Here is a 19,260-nt window from a genome sequence, read left to right as displayed (position 1 = left end):
TCACATCCCTCTAAGTTTTGGACAAGTTTAATTCTGGAGGCAAACTTTGTGGTTCAGCCTCATCTATACAAGCTGCTGTATGTGATTCATCTTGTTCATCTCATGGGACAGAAGCTTTGAAAACACTGGCATGATTGATTACGACCATGTTAATCAAAGTCAAAACCCACTTAAAGCATGAACAATGGGTGACTTAAGAACATAAGACCGGCCATACTGGGTCAGACCAAAGGTCCATCTAGCCCAGTATCCTGTCTTCTGACAGTGGCCAATGCCCAATGCTCTAGAGGAAATGAACAGAACAGGTAATAATCAAGTGATCCATCCCCTGTCGCCCTTTCCCAACTTCTGGCAAACAGAGGCTAGGGACACCATCCCTGCCCATCCTGGCTAATAGCCATTGATGGACCTATCCTCCATTAATTTAGCTAGTTCTTTTTCGAACCCTGTTATAGTCTTGACCTTCACAACATCCTCTGGCAAGGAGTTCCACAGGTTGATTGTGCATTGGGTGAAATATACTTCCTTTCGTTTGTTTTAAACCTGCTGCCTATTAATTTCATTGGGTGGCCCCTAGTTCTTGTGTTATGAGAAGGAGTGAATAACACTTCCTTATTTACTTTCTCTACACCAGTCATGATTTTATAGACCTCTATTATAACCCCCACCCTTAGTCGTCTCTTTTCCAAGCTGAAAAGTCCCAGTCTTATTAATCTTTCCCCATACGCCAGCCATTTGATACACCTAATAATTTTTGTTGCCCTTTTCTGAACCTTTTCCAAGTCCAATATACCTTTTTTTTTGAGATGGGGTGACAACTTCTGCACACAGTATTCAAGATGTGGGGGTACCAGTGATTTATATAGAGGCAATCAGAGTAAGCTATTACCAGCAGGAGAGTGGGATGGGGGGAGAGAAAACCTTTTGTAGTGGTAAACACCCATTTTTTCATGCTTTGTGTGTATAAAAAGATCTTCTATACTTTCCACAGTATGCATCCAATGAAGTGAGCTGTAGCTCACGAAAGCTTATGCTCAAATAAATTGGTTAGTCTCTAAGGTGCCACAAGTACTCCTTTTCTTTTTATAGAGGCAATACAGTATTTTCTATCTTATTATCTATCCCTTTCTTAATGATTCCCAATGACTTCACCTTCTCAAAAGAATTCCAGGATATCAGGTACTCTAAAGGGAGCGGAGGAATCCTCATGTGCTGTCTCTAGTGTTCCCCTTCCCCAGTCTGTTCTGGATTGAATTTACAACCCCGTATTCCAGAGCCCTCTTTTCTCATCACACAGAGCATGTTTCTGCATCCAGCATGAGGCACTTCCCTTGTCATCATCGTTAACCTCTCTCCTGCTGGTTTGAATAATGCTCCCTTTGCCTTTGCAATGATCACCACCGCCACCTAGCCCAAAGTCCTTTCCACCCTCAGGTCTTCTAAGGAACAGCATCTCCCACGACTAGCTGTGGGACAGAGCTGGGAGCTCTACTACAAACTGTGGAGTTAGTGTATCCGTAATATAAGAGGTTGGTGCCATTTATTAGCGCTCAGCACACAACAGCATTTTTTTTCTGTCGCTGTTCACTCAAATGCAAAAGCGGCTTTTGATATAACCATGTCCGTACACCATCAGCGCAGGTATTTGAGCACTTGTGCTTTACCGGCCTGCGAATATTTGTGAAAAGTTAGTTTTCAGCTTAAGGTTCGAATATTCACCAAAAGTAGATTTCAAACTGTATAAGGGACTCTCAGTATTTCAGGCCATATTATATCATTATTGCCATTCGGTCAGAGAGCAGAAACTATGTCCCCTGACTTAATTTGCAATCATATTCATAACACTCTAAGATCAATCTGAAGACCACGGTTTATTTGCTGAAGAAATTCACCCGGAATTTCAAAGAGTGAATACATTTGAGAGTTTTCCAGTTTGCTCCCAGTCACACTCCACGAACAGATTAAAAAACGTGAAATGCATCAAATCGACTGGGTACAGGAAAGACCCTACAGAGTAACCGTGCAAGTTCCTTCCCACACCAAAGCTAAGGCAAGGCATGTGCTTACTGCAGATGCAATGAGCTAGTTCTGGCTCTTGTGTATAGATGGACATGGCTTCTTTCCCTCTTTTGTAAAAGGAATTTCATATGCTGGAGACTCTTTGTACATATTTGTAATGACTTTATTAAAAAAATCAATTGTTCACTGGGAAGAAAAGGTCTTACTTTTTATTTTCTCTCCAAAATAGAGAAGATCATTTACTATGAATTCTTTTCCCAACCTTGCTCCTGCTCCTACTGAAGTCGATCAAAGTTTTGCCATTGACGTTCACTAGAGTAGGCGTCGGCCCTGTGTTACCTTCTGGAAGGCTAAATGCCATGTCTGAGAAGAGGCTAAGACTCTTTTGCCCCATGAATAAGAATCACCACAACTAATATGAGACAGGGCAGCTCAAGGAATTGCTAATGGACTATAGAGCCCATTACCTCTGTGCTGCCCAGCACACATTGATAATGACCAAAAAAAAAAAGTATTTGACCCACAGCTGTTTGGTGGAATATGTGAACTGAGTTGACCTCTGCCCTTCATGTGCAACAAGTGCCCACAGTACAAAAACACCACTATACGTGGCACTAAACAATCTCAGGAGGGAGGAGGAAGGTCCAAGGAGACTGAGCTAGTCTCTCACCTCCAGACATGGCTCTTCCACATCAGGACTGAAGTCCATTGGCAGCAATCAGCATGAAGAGAGTTACTCTGCTACGGCTAGCTCTGCACCTGCTCTGTAGCGAAAGGGAGTCTCCATTTCAGGCTCCAGGAGCGTCAGACCAAAACCCTCATGTGCTTCTGTAATTATAGAGACACTGGAAGCTTAGCATGGCTCGCTCCCTCAGGGCGGTCTGATCACATATCATGGCCTAATGTACTGAAATAGAACATAGGAGAACCATGCACATGTCTCTGAAGCTAGAATACAGGCCTGGAACAGAGGGGTGAAACAAGAGTCAATAGGGCACTTTGAGGAGGCACAGAGATGGAGAAAAGGCGCTCACATCTCCCAGCAAATTAAAGTGTTGTGGCAGGTGTATAATTCTACTGAAAGCCTCAACCAAACGGAGACATTCCCCCCAGTGAGCAGTAGTATCAAGCCTTGTGTTAGGCTTTTCTGGAGTGTTTTGGCAGTAGTGAAATGTTTTAATCCTATCAAGTTACTATTAAGATGCTAATTCACTCTCATGTTCGCAGCTGGAAGACAATAGTCAGGGGGGGAAAAAAGGGAAGAGAAGAGAAAAGACCAATAACAGATATATCTTGCACCTATTGATGGCAGGGGAGGAAACACTAAACAAAAAAAATCTTATTTACAATCAGAATGTCAAATGCCATCAGTAGTTTTAATCTTTCTCCTATTAACATTTTGATGCACTTCACTATCGTTCCCCACAACACAGATTTTTGCAGTAGTTCCTAAAGGCAAGCAAAGAAAGAGTCACTCCTAACTGGAACCAGGTTTTCAGAACAGCCTTGAGACTCTAGAAAGCAGAAACTACATATTAACCTATAAGTTTCACTCAATGGTATTACACAAAGAGAACGGAAGCCGAACCCATTCATACTACATTCACCTGTGTTTCCTTGCAGAGTCAGCCATTTGCCATTCGACCCAGATAAAAGTTCACCCAGGCTATGATACACATGTCAAAATTTTATGCCAGTTGGAAATCTCTCCTGTTTCTTACAGAATCTAAGGGACCTTTCCTTTGGAGACAACCAGAGGACTGTTTGGCTTAGTCCATGCTTTTCTAAAGAGGCTTTTAACAAAGGCACCTCACCGCATTTTGTGGGGCAAAGCCTATACTCCTCTCCCTTCATCCCAGCTCTCTCTTAATTCAGGTTTGATTCAGATTCTGCCTGCATCATTTCTCCTTTGTCCTATTTTTTTCCAAGGAAAGTTAAGACAAAACCCAGTTGCCATTAGCTCCTGTTTGCTTTAATTTTTCCCCCAAGGAGGCTTTACAGTAGGAGGGGAGGAAAGCAACCAATACATACGTGCAGCCCTGTTTCCCTGAGATACAGTTCTTCCTGCTTGATTATCCAGTCAAGTGGGATTGTAACCTTACGGCCATTTCCACAGTAATGAGCATGGAAGATGCCATGATTGCTTAATGAAGCCATTTCTCTGTGCGTTCAGCAAAAAGTAAATTGTCTAGTGAAAGAGAAAGCTCCAGCTTGAGACACAGTGAACAAACATCAAATCCATTTGCATCCTAGTGCCAGCGTAAGATTCTCGACAGACACTGTGACAGCAGAATACAGACTCATGCTACTCCAGCACATAGTCTGTTCATTTGCCTATTAAGGGTACAAGCCACTGTCCTTAAAAAGCTTTTTCTGAAGCTGAGGCATTTGCTTGTTTAGGTGAGATGTGGTTTATCAATAGAGAAAGTTTGTCCCAGTCTACCCTGGATGGTGGAACCTGACTGCAGGTCCTCATAATGAACAAACTCTCAAGTAAAATGCACCCTGCATCTATTTCACACAGCTCTCATAGAAGGAGGGGGCCACTAATTGCTTTTATTGGAGGAGTTGTCAATATGATAGGGAATTTAGAAATATTGTCTGTTTGCATGCAGGCTGGCCACATCCAGATATATACCCTAGATCTAGGAGAAATCTTAAGATGAGCTACAGGACCGTCTTTGGACATCTCAAATGAAGCTCGAAAGACTCCAAATTCTTTATGCCTGTACAGACTGGTAGCATTTGCATGCAACACTCCACCCTGTTAGCAGGCATCAATCCTGCTAGGAAACAATGAGGTGGATTCTGCTGACTCCCTACAGAGAGAGGATCAAGTGTGGGCTGAGCAGCCCCGAAAGAGGAGCCTTCATAACAGCCAAGCCTAGGAAGAAAGTTCTGAGCTAAACTATATGTTATTGGATTGCCATTTTGTTTTTTAAATAAAGCCAATCCCCAGGAAACAGCACGAGGTGCTTTTTTTTTTTTTTTTTTAATTAACTCTATAGAGTTTGTGGGCTGTGTTTGAGAAAGCCACCTCCGGACATGGCCTTCAATTAGCACTTGAGCTTTTGTAGTAAAATTCAGACCTGGCTTTAATCTCTCCCCATCTCGCCATGCTCTCCCACTTGCAGAGGAAGCAGGTAATCTGACCGTGAACATTAAAGATGGAACATTCCAAAACTGAGAAAATGCCACCCCCTCGTGGTCTCTTTAGTATGGCCCTCTCCTATTTCTCTTGAGGTTTCAGAAAGATCAAGATGGCAACCCATGTGTTTTAGGGTATCAATGACAACAACAGGGCTATCGGCCACCGGCCTCTCCCAAAACCCTAAATGAACCTCTGAACCAGTGGTACTGAAGGAGTGTTTCTCCAGGTAATATAATAGTGGCCATGTAACTTTATGACGACAGATTCTGGGGAGTCAGGAGGCTGTTTAATGACATAACTCCAGTCTGCTGTCCTCTCATGAGTCAGTTGAGGAAAGCTTTCCTCCAATATTATGGACTACACACATACAATGGGAAACTCTCATCATGTTTTCCCTACAAACAAGACATTTATGTACACTCAGATAACAGACAAAGAGGGGCCAGCCTGGGGTAATTTGTGCTGTAGACAGCAAGTTCAAGCAAGGACCTCGGCCCCAAGTTAGCAGTGAAGAGTGGCAGGGATGGATTCTGACTCTGAAGAGTTGAAAACCCTCTCCCCTTCCCTCTCCTTAGAGAACTCTTCATGCTAACGGACTCTGCTCCCTGCTACAGACGTAACAACATGCCAACCTGCTCCCCTGGTTGGATGGAGAGAGAGAGCTGCGTGAAAGACCGGGACAACAACCCACTAAATACTTGGAAGCAAGGAGTTTCCCAGCTTTTTCTTCTGTCTGCTCACATGTCATCCTGATGGTGGTATGTGCTGTGGTTAATAAACCTGGAAGTGAGCTGAGGTGGTACCATCTTTCCAACAGCGCAGAGTCTCCACCGCGATGGAGCGACAAAGGGGACAGGTCTTCTCCCTGTCAAACCACAGGCAAAGGCACTCCTCACAAAACACATGCTGTGGAGAAAAAGGGACTCATCAGGCTGAGGGGAGGGGAACAACCCCGTCACCCAGTGCCCGGATGCAACAGAAAAGCTTTGGTACAGGAAGCAATGCAAGTTCAGAAGGAGGGAGCAACCTGTAGGATCTCACTCACCCATCTGCATGAACAATAAACCCAAACATGAGCACACTAGCCCCACACAGGTAATAACTCAGACGTCAGCATCTCTTAATGAAGAAATGGAAACACACCTGTCCAAACTATAGTTCAGTGCGGGATGTCTCTCTGAGTGCATAACAGCAGGGCTCTGTGCTCTGCCCTAGCTATCTCTTCTCTTCAAAGTGCAATTCCAGGTGCGGGCCAGGCTCTCCAAACCTAGGGGTATGTCTAGGCAACATTTTGGAGTGAGTCACAGCAAGGCTCGTGCTAGGGCTCTAAAAACAGCCGTGTGGGCAGCACTTTGAAGTTGCAGCTTCAGCCAGAGCTCGGGCTTTGAAGCCTACGGACGGCGGTTGGCTTCAAAGCCTGAGCTGCAACTTCCAAGCGCTGTCCACACAGCTATTTCTAGCCCAGGTCTGTTGACCCTCTGTGTGGACCAGCACTAGAGAAGGATGAGACACACAAGTGCCTGCAAGTTTCACAGATGTTTGCTGACAGTAGAAGAATGGAGAGACTTGGGGATCTTGGTTATAATCTAGGCTCTGCAGGGGAGTATCTATGTCTATGCTATGTTGGGTGCTTGGACAGATGTCCACTGGGCACTAGACAGAGATACTATGTCTATTTCTATGCTATGTTTAGAAGTGACAAGGCTAAGTTTGATCCCACAACGGGTTTGTCAAGTTTGGTGTTCTTACCTGGCACATAAGGATCAAAGGTTCCCTGAACTCCACTTGGCAAATAGCACAGATGTCTCCAGCCTCACTGCACTGCTGGCTGGTTGCACGGACTCCATAGGTCTGTTAGGGAGAGGGAAGAAAAACCTCTCTGTGCAAAAGGATTTAGATTGCCTGGTTTGTTCTTGTACACGCACACAGATGCTTCTTTTCATGCCCAGCTTTTCTACACTTACGAGAGCCCACTGGAAACTAAGTTACATCGCTGCACTGTGGTGGATACACAGAACTTGGGAGTCTGGAGATGAGGGTCCTAGTCCCCGCTTTCACAGTGACTTTGTTGCAGGATGTTGGGTAAGTCACTTCACCCCTCTGTGCCACAGAGTCTACAGCTGTGGAATAAGGATAATGATATTTATTGAGCTCAGTGGGGTGTTGTAAGGATTAGTTCAATATCGTTTGCAAAGCACTGATAGAAGGTGCTTGGAAAGTGCTAAGTATTATTATCAACAAGTTACCTCCAAAAAACCCCCAAAACACTTTTCATCCACAGACCTCCAAGCTCTTTATAAAAAGGAGGGTTTATGTCATTACCCGCACTGTGCGAATGGGGAAACAGAAACCTAGAGAGGTGAAGTGACCTGCCCAAAACCATATGATGAGAGAGTCAAGTGTCCCAACTCATAGTCCAGTCCCCTATCCATTGGGCCACACTGTCTCCAAACATACACAGTGCCCATGCCAAGTGCTGAGAAAGTACCATGGTGTTAGGTCCCATATCTATACTCCACATGGCAGAAAAGCCACTATAAAAGATAATAACCACAGTATTCTCCAGCAGTGGCTGTAAATACCACCATAACACTACTGAACGTTGCCATGTTCGGGGTGAATACGGTAGTATTTATTTTAATAAAACTGCACATCAGGGGATGTCTTAAAGTCTCTGCCTCACACAGACACACACACAAACGGAAACTCGCCGTTTTATTAGACTCAGTGCATCAAACAATACTATTCAGCACCTCTCACCGTCACATCTCGTACATACTTGTCAATCTGTTTCCAGAAAAGGGATGCAGCATCTTGCAATAGACCTGCCATGCACTGTTTCATTAACATTGTTGGGAAAGGGCAGACATCAGGAATTGCTTCCCCACCCAAAAGTTAGGTAGGGCTACCCGTCACAGCCATGGGGTGGTGGGTGTCTTTTTCAAAAGTACCATAGATCTGGCACCCTGAGCAATGCTTTACTGAACCTTTCCTTTGTGGCAACATTTCCCATGTCAACCTGGCCACACACATTGACTACTTACCTGAGGGGTGCAAAGGACCTTCAGTGCCTTCCGGACACTCCCCACACGGCCACAGATGTCAAAAGACTGCAATAGAAACATGTAGCTTTAGACACTGTTCACAGGGTTATAACAGACGTAGAGTCCTGTAACTTGGAGAGCATCTAGGGTGAGATGGTCCAAACCAATACTCACAGGAAAGAAAGAGCCTGGGAAGCAGTAATACCCAAAGAGACTTAGGGGCGACAAAGAGCAGAGAAACAGACATGAGCGGTCACTGCAATATGGTAAATAAAAAGGACTATAACTTTAAGCTGCATACCCAGAGACTTCACGTTAGAGGAAGGGGGACAAAATAGTCTCTCTCACTTTCTTGACACCTCTGATGTGACCACATCTGGAACATGGTGTCTATTTCTGGACTCTTCATTATAAATTGGGAGGAGTTCAGAGAGGATCAACAAAAATGGGGGGAGTCCTGATTTCTGAGAAAAGATTAAAGGATCTAAATACATACAGCATGGCTAAGTGTGACAAAAGGTGAGTGAGTGTGTGTGGTGAGGGACACGACACCTGTCTACATATCTCAAGGAGGCCGAGAAATTATTTTGCATAAAAATAGCAGTGAGGATAGAGGTAAGAAAGGGAAAAATCTGACAGAGCATCAGGGATACATTTCGGAGAGTTTAATCTCTCAGCCTGTGGGACAATCTCCCAAGACAAATAGAGAAAGCCATACTGCAAACTAGACTAGACAAGATGTGAGAAAAGGCCCCATAGGGAACAGCTCTGCATTAGCAGGGAGTGGGGCTGCATGGCATAACAGGACTTTTCCATCTCTAGCTTGTCTGGATACGAAGCGAGTGGGAGGGCAAGGGAAAGACCTAATATGAAGAACTGCATTAGACTTACAGGATATGCACACACATCAGAAACACTGGATTTTTTTGTGGGGGGGTTTTTTTTCTTTTTGGTTACTGTGACTAAGTGGGCTCTCTGCAGAGAATGCCTGTGAGATCACCATGCAATAGATGTGGAATAAAATGCAGGCAGCAGTAATGCTTCCAGTCAGCAGATAAAAGGGCTCCAAGGGTCCTTCCGTAATGTTTCCAGTCAGCTCCTAGGGCTTGAGGCTGCGGACTGTTACGGATCTTTAAAAGTTAATGATCCCTAGATAGGTAGCAGCAGCTCTCTCTCACGCAACCCCATTCTCTCTCTCTGGGGCTTATTTGTATCTCTGCTGGGGCCCCACAGTCTCTTCTAGCATCCTCCCTACAACGTGTGTTTCCCTTGCCACCCACTGAAATCTAAATTGCAGCCACCATCTTTCTGGCCGAGGAATTGCTTCACCTCTGTTCACAGCTAGCCAGTGCTGCTCCTTAATGAGCTGGAAGGGCAGCCATAAAGCAACACCAAGTACCTTCAGCCTCCACTGGTCCAAGGAGAGTGAGACTGGATGGGGCTCAGATCAGGGTCCCTGATTTGGCAATACAAATTCCTGCCTGTAGGCCGGTGAGCCAGCCCTTCCAAACTGTTTTCCCAACCCCTCTCCTCTCCTATGCAAGTGAAGCCTATAGAACTTTGGGCAGAACTCCTCTCTCTGGTAGGGCATTAAGACATGGGCGTGCATGCATATGAACAGCTGGGATTCCCGCACCAACAACAATCCCTGTGTTTACACGTAAGTCAGCCATAGGCATTGAGGTGACCACTGCCAGCTGCTCTACACAACCTCCCTATAACTCGAGCCTGCCCTTTGTGCCTTGGAGAGGTGATACAGTCCAAGCTAAGCCCTGGATTTCTGCCAAGAGCACAGAAGGTCTGAGCACCAAATAGGCTTTTGTGGTTTTTCTAATGTGGTTTGTGGCTTTGCTAATGTGGACTCCTAGGGGTATATTTTCAGTGTGTCGGGCAAAGAATTAGACTTGCAACTCCTGTGACTGTAAATGGGATCCGAGCATCTAATATTCCATGCACTGTATTGGAAATGTATACCAGCCTATTCCCTCTCCCAGTCCACATCTCTCACACAGTGTCTCCAGTGAAAGGGGAGCTGAAATCCCTAGCCTGATTGTCCAGGATTTGGGGTATGGCTGATTTGGGGTATGGTTTAAGGGGCACCATAAATGATTCCGGACTCTCAGCCACTGGGTTGTATTAACTTCCCACTTACACTGGTTTAACTCTACTGACTTCAACAGAGTTACTCCCAACTTACTTCAGCGCAGAATGAGAGGAGAATCAGGCCACGTTTTGCCAACCTCTTTGGCTTTTCCCAACACTAGGCTGTAGGCTAGAGGCCATGGTTGCAGGCAGGAATTTAGGATTAAAACAGGTGTTTCCTGGTTAAAGGTAGCAGATATTTGCTTACAGCAGAAGCGGCCGGGTAGTTCCCTCCCATTCCTGACCTCTGCTGTTGGTTATGAGCCATGCGTTGGCAGTGTCATGAGCAGGACAGGGCAGAATTGGCAGTCAGAATTATGCAAGCGAAGAATTCACAAAAGATGCCAAAGAAGGGCAGCTTTAGTGGCAGGGGGGCAAGGTCCTGATCTGCTACAAAGGTGCTCTTCTGAAGTATGTGCACTGATGTCTCTCCTCCCACCACAGAGCCCTTGTATATCAACAAGGTCCTTGAATAAAGCAGGAAGGAAAGAAACTTGCACGCTAACAACATATGCAGAGAGACTTCAACAGAAGGGAGCCCTGCAATGCTACTCCTGAGCCACAGTGGAGGGCAGTAGATCGTTATTCTCCTTCGATACTGCAGCTTCTAAATCACAAAATAGGAGAACTTTTCAGGACAATCAATGGCTTCATCAATCCAGCTTGCCATCCAGCTACCTCAGAAGTCAGCACCTCACCCTGTGGAGAAATGTCAGCCTATTCCATAAAGAAGAATGACCTGAACCTGGGTTGCTCTCTCCAGACAACAGGAGCCATATGAGGAGCCCAAGACTGGAAACATCCCTTCCCCTTTCCCAGGCGCTGCCCATTTACATAACAAGAGACACCTAAAATACTACAGGAAATCAGAGTCACTGCGTGACTCAAAGCCACGCCCCACATGGTGCAGGAAGGACACAGAAGATCGCTTAGGTCCCCTCCTGGAAGCTTACACTCAATCCCACTTTTGTGTAGGGAAGCTTCCTACCACCCTAAAACATGAAACAGTTCAGTCCTCCAAAAGCACAGTGGAGAGCACAGGCAGGCAGTGTGCGCCAGTGGATAGGCACTGCACTGGGACTCAGGAGTCCTGGTTCTATTCCTGGTTCTGCCACTGACCTGCTATGACCTTGAGCAAATCACTTCAGCGCTCTGTGCCTCAGTTTCCCCTCTCTCCATTTGTCTTGTAATCTCTTTAGACCAGGGACTGTCCCTCATTAATGTCTGTACAATACCTAGAACAAATGGAGCCCTCTAGGCAATACAAATATATTACAAAGAAGCAGCTATCTCTGGACTTTACAGACTTAGGCCATATCTAGCTGAGCAACTTGCACTGACTTAAGAAAATCTGTTTAAAAACTAATTCCAGTTAAATTGGTCCAGCCCCCTTATGTGGACAGACTGATTTTGGTTTAAGAGCGTCCACACAAGAGGGTTACACTGTTTTAACTTAATCAGTGACCCACCTTTTTAGTTTAGAGAAGGCTGTAAGCTAAGCATTCAGCCTGCCTTTCTTGAGCAAACTAATGGAAAGCATGCCAAGAGCAGTCTTCCATTACATCTATCCACCACTCAGCCCCTGGATCTCTAATCAGCCCGGTTTCAGGCAAGGACACTGAATGGAAATGGCACTACTCGTTTTGTCCACATAGGGGCAGCAGAAAAGATTTATTCTCCTATTACTAGACCAGAGGTTCTCAACCTGCGGGCCCAATCAGTACACAGCTGCAGCCCATGTGACATCCTCAGGGCCATACAAGATGCAGTCCACATAACACAGAGAGGGCTGCATAGGGCACCCACAATGGTAAATAGGTTGAGAACCATTGCACTAGACCCTTCTGTATTCAGTACTGTTGATTACACTATACTTTTATTCTGCCTCACAGGAGGAGCAGGGATTGATGGGGAAACCCGGAGCTGGCTGCAATCTTTCCTCTGAGGCTGCACTCAGAGAGAATGGTGATTTGCAACTTCTCCTTGTGCTACCAGACAGTTCATCTGCAAAGTCTCTCAAGGCCCTAGACTGTCTCCCATCCTCTTCACTGCTTCTAGATACTTGGACAGCTACAGCTGCTCAAACCAGCTTTTTCCATCTGTAATTGGCCAGGGGCTATCTGTCCAGGACCCAGGCAAAGCAATCCATGCCTTTGTGATTTCTAGGGTTGGCTACCACAACTCATTGGACTAGAACACATTGACCTTAGAAAACTCCAGCTCGTCCAGAATGCAGCAGCTCACCTCCTTAGCAACACTAGCCACGAAGAACATAGCACTGCAGCACTCGAATCACCGCACTGGCTCCCCAGACAGAACTGGGTAACTGCCACGATCACAGTCCTCATCCTGAAGGTCATCCATCACAACAGACCAATTACCCGAGAGCAAGACCTCCCTTGGGAGTTATGTTCCACAGGAATAAGAAAACCATCAGCAGCATAGGTCAGACTGATGAAAGCGGGGCACACAGCTTGCTCAGAAACCACCTCAAGGCAATGGTGAGAATCACACTAAGGACCTTACATCCTTCAGAACTAACTGCAAAACTCACTTCTCTTCCCTCGTCTTGCCTCGAGTGAAAAGCAGAGAGGAAGATGAGAAACTCTCTTATACACACACACCTCTCCCAGAAACCGCCTGCAGAAGAGGGTGAAATTTAGTTCATTTGTCCATCTCTTAGTCTGGGACCTAACATTTATGCTTGTAAATGCAATTCTGCCCTAGAGCCTGGTTATTGTAATTAAGAACAACGGCAAACTCCAGGAAGCTTCCCATCTGGACAAGATCCATCATGCTGGTGGGGATGCCAGCCTCAGTCTCCAGTGGTGTTAATCCAGTATCTGCCATAAAACTATGTCCATCGGTCAGAGCTCTCATTCTGGCTGCACTAGTATGATGTCTTCACAGGCACATAACTAAGCATGGCTGCTTTCATAAGTGTAACGGGTAAAAGGATGATACAGCAATTAAGGTGCCAGCCTGATACACAGGGCTTGTCTACATGAACATTTAGACCGTGGCAAGCTATAAATCTATCTCACACGAGTCTGCTGTGGTCTCACTGTCCATGTGGACCCTGCTGAGGTGTGTGAACAGTTAGCTAGAGCACTCGGAGCTAGAGCAAAGTGCTCTGAGGAATTGTTAACGCACATCAGCATGGTGCACACTGACAGACAGTGGCAGGCCAGTGAGGGGCAGGATTCATACCCCAGCTTGCTGAGGTCTAATTGTTCATGTAGGCACACTCTCAGAAGACTAGGATTCAATTCCCAGCTCCACACAGACTTCCTGTAGAACCTTAGGCCACTCATTTAAATCTCTCTGAGCCTCAGTTTCACCATCTGCAAAGTGGGGATAATAGTACTTCTCATGGGTGTTGGGTGGATAAAATACTTTGAAGAGCATGAAGTGCTCAGATACTTATATGGCCCCCATGAGTGTTATATCTAAACTAGTACATTTTAAAAGAGCTTATTTAAAAAAAAATCAGGGATTTTGCTGCCGTGTACAGAGTTTACTCACCAGGCATCCCCTTACCTTGCAGAGACTATACAGTATGATCAGGATCCCTCCTAGGAAATAGCTGCTGGATGGATCATCCCCCATGATGTATTTGCACCACAACTGGATGGGGACAAGCGAGCGGAACAGCTGGCTCAGCTCTTCAATAACCAGATAAAACTTTCCCTGTAAAGCATAAATGATACAAATCATCATCACTGCCAGGGGCCCAAAAGGAGAAAAGAGAGGCTCAGACATAAGAGTTCATGCTATGAGGAGTCCTGCATGTCCATTAGCCACTCAGGCACTTTGCTAATGGTTGCACACACCAGTATCAGTGAGTTGCAACTATTGCCCTCTTCACTGTCATCTAATTCAGTGCCCAGAAAGGGAAAAGTATCATCTCATTGCTTCCTTGTGCTCCCGCAAGCAGTTTGTTTTATCCAGTTGTTGTCTACAGTCCTACACTTAGAAGATTTTCAGGGCAGGGACTCTTTGCTATATGTTTGTATAGTGCCCACAAGGCACTGGCTTGTAGGCATTGTTGTATGACCAATAATACTAACAAATAGGAAGAGGAGTACAAAGACATATTTCACTTTCCCTGGTCCCACCACTATGCTGAAGGCAGAGAATTACTATTGTACAATCAGCTTGGCCTCCCTATTTTGCAGAGAATCCTGGTGAATCAAATTGCAACAGGCCCTCCCTTGCTTTCCAGCATTCCCTTCTGCGCAGTGTGTGCTGGTCTCACATACAAACTCTGAGACACAAAGACCAGCTCTGAAATACAACCTTTAGTTTCAGAGTTGCTAAATCCTCCTAAGAATTGTATTGGGAGAGAGAGTTCATCCAACTAACTGCTCTACATTAGGGAGCCATGCACCTTGCAGGAAGGGGCCCTATGCCCTTTTTAAACCTCTACTGAAACAATCCTCTCATCTTGGGTATTTCCTCTAGATTGGAAACCATTTGTTCTTACAAAGGACACCATCAAGACGTCATTGATTACCTCCAGGTTTTTCATAACCCCGGGAGGCTGCAACAGAAGTACGTTTTCTAACCACATTTTCTTTCACTCTATAGCAGCACCGAGAAGCTGGTCACATAAGTAGGATCTAATTTTGGGTCTCCCAGCCTTGATGAGGATTTGTTTTTGTGTTGTCACTCATAGTTTAGAAGGAAGAATTGATGCCAGGGCAAAGGGGTGAGATGAGGGGTCGTAAACGTAAACGAACAGATCAGATGTCATGGCGTTAACACTCTGAAAAGTTAAATTTCAAGATGTCAGGATTTGGGATGGGAAAAATTCCCCTAGAATTTTGCTGCATGCATCACAGTAACAATATCGTTGATGATGTCATCACAGGTCGCTGTCATTAATCGCCATCGGTGGGGCGCAGGGATTCAATCCTCTGCAGTCCAGGAAGAAAGCAGCAGCCAGCACCCTCCCCCTGGGTCTCAGAGATGAGATCACTTGGCAGGCTGTCCTGCTGTGCTGAACAAATCGAATCCTTCAGAGAGCTCTGGCATTCTCATGATCTCATATCCCCCCTGGGACAGTGAGTGAGGTCACACCAGCTAAAGGACCTGGGCTTTTTTTCCCCTTCCCCCAACCCTCCTCTTTTTAATCCCGTGTGGCATCACATAGCAAAAATGTAACAGCAACAATCTGGGATTCTAAATGTAAGCAATTTATTAAATTAGCACGAAAGGCTCTCTCGCCAGACTCACGCTTCAGTACGATCATCATTTATTTCATAAGCCCCTGTGACAGAGGGTCGCAGTTTGCTAATGACTAGTCTATCACTTCCTTTAGCATAGGCAGCTCTCCACACACACATACACACACCCAGCAACCAACCCTGATGAAAACAACTGGCAAGTAAAATGCACTGCAAATTCCTAAAGCAATCCACTTTGCCTCTCCTTTTTAATCCTTTCTCCCACTAGACTCAGACTTTTCCTTCATCCAATTCAGCATCCGTAACAGACGGCCCTGGTATAGGTCAACACTCGATCCTCCAAAGATTTCAGATGTCTTCTGTGAAGCTATGGGATAACAAGAGGAGTGCCACTCCTGTGAAGCTCGGGAGCTGGCAGGGCTAAAACTAAGCTCCTGCAGAGTTTCTGAGCTTCCCGGGGGTGGAGCACAGGGCTTTGAAACATTCAAGTGAGCTCTGGCCAGGGAGCAGAAGCGTAGGAAGAGGCAGAGATGTACTTGCAGCAAATGGAAGACTCTGATTCTGTTAACTATGGTGCCTCCACTCCTGTAAAGCTAAGAAGTGTTACATATAATTCCAACTCAGTCACGTCCCCTAGGCTAGCACTTCCCACAGGCTTTTACTGGTAACTGGAGGACTTCTCAGCAGCCTAGAGATGTGTTAAGAGCCCCAGCTACCAGCATGAAATGGTTATGCACCATCCTAGATGACTCACCACCACCAGAATGACCATCCAAGAGAACCCTGCAATCAGATACACTATTGTCACAGCCAGGACGGGTGCAGCTACATAGATAGCGAAATGAGATTTCATAAAAGGAAAGAGTGCCCTATGAAATGTTGCCCCAACAAAATTAAAAGCATTGCCTTCTGGGAGCATGGAGTACAGAGCCTGTACCCATCAGGTACACCAAGTCTCAACCCTCCAGGACATTTGTCTGTGACATGGCCTCTTTTTAAATTTAGGAAAAATCTCAGAATAGCCATAAAACACTGGCAGAGATATGAGCCAGGAAAGAAGTAAGGTCCTTCTCTTTTACGAGGTATATAGTTTCCTTTATCCTCAGCTGAAAAATTTAGCATTTCTGATGTCCATAACTCATTACAGGCATCTTTGTGAGTGCTGCCTATTATTAAGGTTGGCTGACATGTCCCATTTTAAGACCCTGTTTCCAGTTGCTTATAAAACTTTGCTGAACTTTAACCATGTGGGCTGAAGTTTTCCATGCCACGTGTCCTCCTCAGGCTTTATGTTATTTATTTAATTAATTTGTAAGTTTCAGCTATTTCTGATAATGAGGTGAGGGAAAAGTCCATTGCTTCGCCAGTGTTAAAAATAAATCAGTCATAATGCAACCCTTTCCTTAAGAAGGTCCAGCACCCCTACACTTCAGAGCAGGGACCCAGGGGTGGCCTCTGTCAGGATATGCCTTTTGCTATTCCCATCACCATCTTCACAAATGTGGCCAAACCCATCAGCCTTTGAAAAAAATCTCCCTTCATACATGCTTCTTAGAGACTTGTTAGAGCGTCACCTAAAACCTGAGGATTCTGTCCACACCAAGCATTCGCCAGCCCCCCACTGCTCCTTCGTGTGACTGGATTGCACATGTGCCATCCCAACAGAGCAGATGAGCATGCTCCAGCCCAGGGCTGCAGGGGCTGAGGAGGCTCCTGAAACTGCAGCTCTCACCTGCTCCAGGACAGAGTGGGGCAAGGAACCAGAACTATGAGCAGAGCTTCTGTCTCTTCTGTGCTCTCACTGACTCCTGGCTGGTGTCCAGTATGGAGGAGGAGGAGGAGGAGGAAAGTGCATGGATAGAATGTAGAGAAAAGTTGAGGGAAGGGGACAAGGAGAGAAAGAGAAATTGGGACAGGGAGCTGAAGTGGGGCAGTGACTAGAACTGGTTGGAAAAGGAAATAGGATCTGGGATAAAAAGCTTGAGGAGTGGAGACTGAGAATGGGATGGGGAGTCAGTGATGGGGAAGAGATAGGACTAGGACAGTGAAAAATTGGAGGGGACAGAAGGGTCTGTGACCACTAGAGAATAGTCTTTTTCAGAGTCTGGAATGGAACCCAAGATCCCAAAGTCTCACCATTCCTCTACTGTCAGCAATTACCTGTGAAACTCACTAGCAAAGTATGTGTTTCATTTCCCTCTGGTGCTGGTCCACATAGTGGATGACAGCCTACTACTGCTCTCAGTTATTCCACTAGCTCAACTGGCAGAGATCTGTGTGGTAGATCTAAAGGTGATAAGACATGATGGAATTTCTTTTTTCACTTTCCTTTTTCTATCCCCCCACCTCCCGCAAACAGAGGAAATTACACACAAAACTAGGGGAAAATATTATGAAGGTTGCACTGTGAGACGTTAGGAAATGCCAGAATTAAGGTTGCCTGTACAACCTTAATTCAGACCCCATGTGTGTATGCATTATGATACAGTCTTTAATTATATGATCACATACTTTTTTCCTCACAAGCCCTCTGCTTCATTCAGTGTACAGGATGGATGGTGCTCATTTAATGAACAACTATTCAATATTTTGTCTTCATGTCATTCCATGCATGACCTCAGGCCTCATTTACTGCACAGTGTTTAAACCCTGCTCTGAAGCCAGAATTAATTTCCACACAGGCTTTTCTATGGCTCTCATCCCCATAGTATCTGAATGCGTCACAAACATTAATTTATTTTCACAACACCCCAGAGAGAGGTAAGAAGGTGCTATCCCCATTTTACAGATGCAGAACTGAGGCACAGAGAGACTAAGATCAGAAGTATCCACTAATTTTGGGTGCCCAGTTTGAGAGACCTAGCACCCAATATGTCTGAGTGCTTCCCATTATATAGCACTTTATCTGTTCAAACCGCAGCTCCTGACTTGAGTTGCAGCTGTGAGTGCTCAGCATTTCAGCAAATCAGCCCATAGAGTCTCAAACCAGGCACCCTGAAAACGAGGAACACACCCTTACTGACCTCCTGCGGAAAGTCTGTTCAAGTGACTTCCCCCGCATTGCACAGGCACTCTGTGGCAGAGGCAGAGAGAGAATCCAGTGCTCCGGGGTGGCATTCAGCTGCCTTAACCATGAAGCCATCCTCACCTCATTCACTATGCACCTCCAACTTCTGCAAGGAATGAAGCAGAGGACCTACAGAGAAAAGTGTCCTTCACTACACAACCCTGATTCATTCCCAGAGCAGGCTGAGCCAGTGCATTGAATGTGAGGGGTCCTGTGGAGAAAGCAGCATGGTGCTCATGTAGTTAAAGACGTTCATAACACATATGCGCAAATGGGCCAAATTGAGGCTGTAGGGGCAACATTAACTCTGGTATTTCCTAACTTTTGAGCGCTTGACGTTGCAACCTTAATGTTCTTTTAACGGTGGGTGGGTGTGCGTGGCAATGAGACAACTGTAAATTGCGTGTGATTGATTCCCTGGAGAAGTTCTGAGTCACCCTTGCCCAGTTGCCAGCATTGTTAGGACATATCCTAAAAGAAGAGGATGCTGAAGAAATCTCTAAGAGAAACCTGCTGGCTTTCAGACCACAGGACAGCAGGGAGATAGGCTCTAAGGGAGAGGGCTTTTGGTTACTTTGCCAGCACAAGGAAGGAAACAGGTTGGATAGAATGAAAAAAGAAAAGAAAAGACTGTTGCCAATATGTAAA

The 19,260-nt window shown here is 45.6% G+C and overlaps 1 protein-coding gene across 3 annotated transcripts in view; it reads right to left on the bottom strand.

Moving 5' to 3' along the window:
• Nucleotides 1-2,164: 2,164 nt before the first annotated feature.
• The window catches only part of RNFT2 (ring finger protein, transmembrane 2), a 40,346-nt gene continuing 23,250 nt past the window's right edge, over nt 2,165-19,260 (bottom strand). For all 3 annotated transcript variants that reach the window (XM_077834929.1, XM_077834931.1, XM_077834930.1), the window contains 4 exons: nt 13,897-14,046; nt 8,215-8,280; nt 6,920-7,021; nt 2,165-6,076 (listed from right to left, as the gene is read on the bottom strand). In XM_077834929.1, the coding sequence (XP_077691055.1) occupies nt 5,942-6,076; nt 6,920-7,021; nt 8,215-8,280; nt 13,897-14,046 (453 nt within the window). In that variant the 3' untranslated portion in view covers nt 2,165-5,941. The remainder of the gene's footprint in view (nt 6,077-6,919; nt 7,022-8,214; nt 8,281-13,896; nt 14,047-19,260) is intronic.

This window comes from Eretmochelys imbricata, chromosome 15, assembly GCF_965152235.1.
Source record: "Eretmochelys imbricata isolate rEreImb1 chromosome 15, rEreImb1.hap1, whole genome shotgun sequence".
Lineage (NCBI taxonomy): Eukaryota > Metazoa > Chordata > Testudines > Cheloniidae > Eretmochelys > Eretmochelys imbricata.
This window is presented reverse-complemented; position numbering and strand designations above follow the sequence as displayed.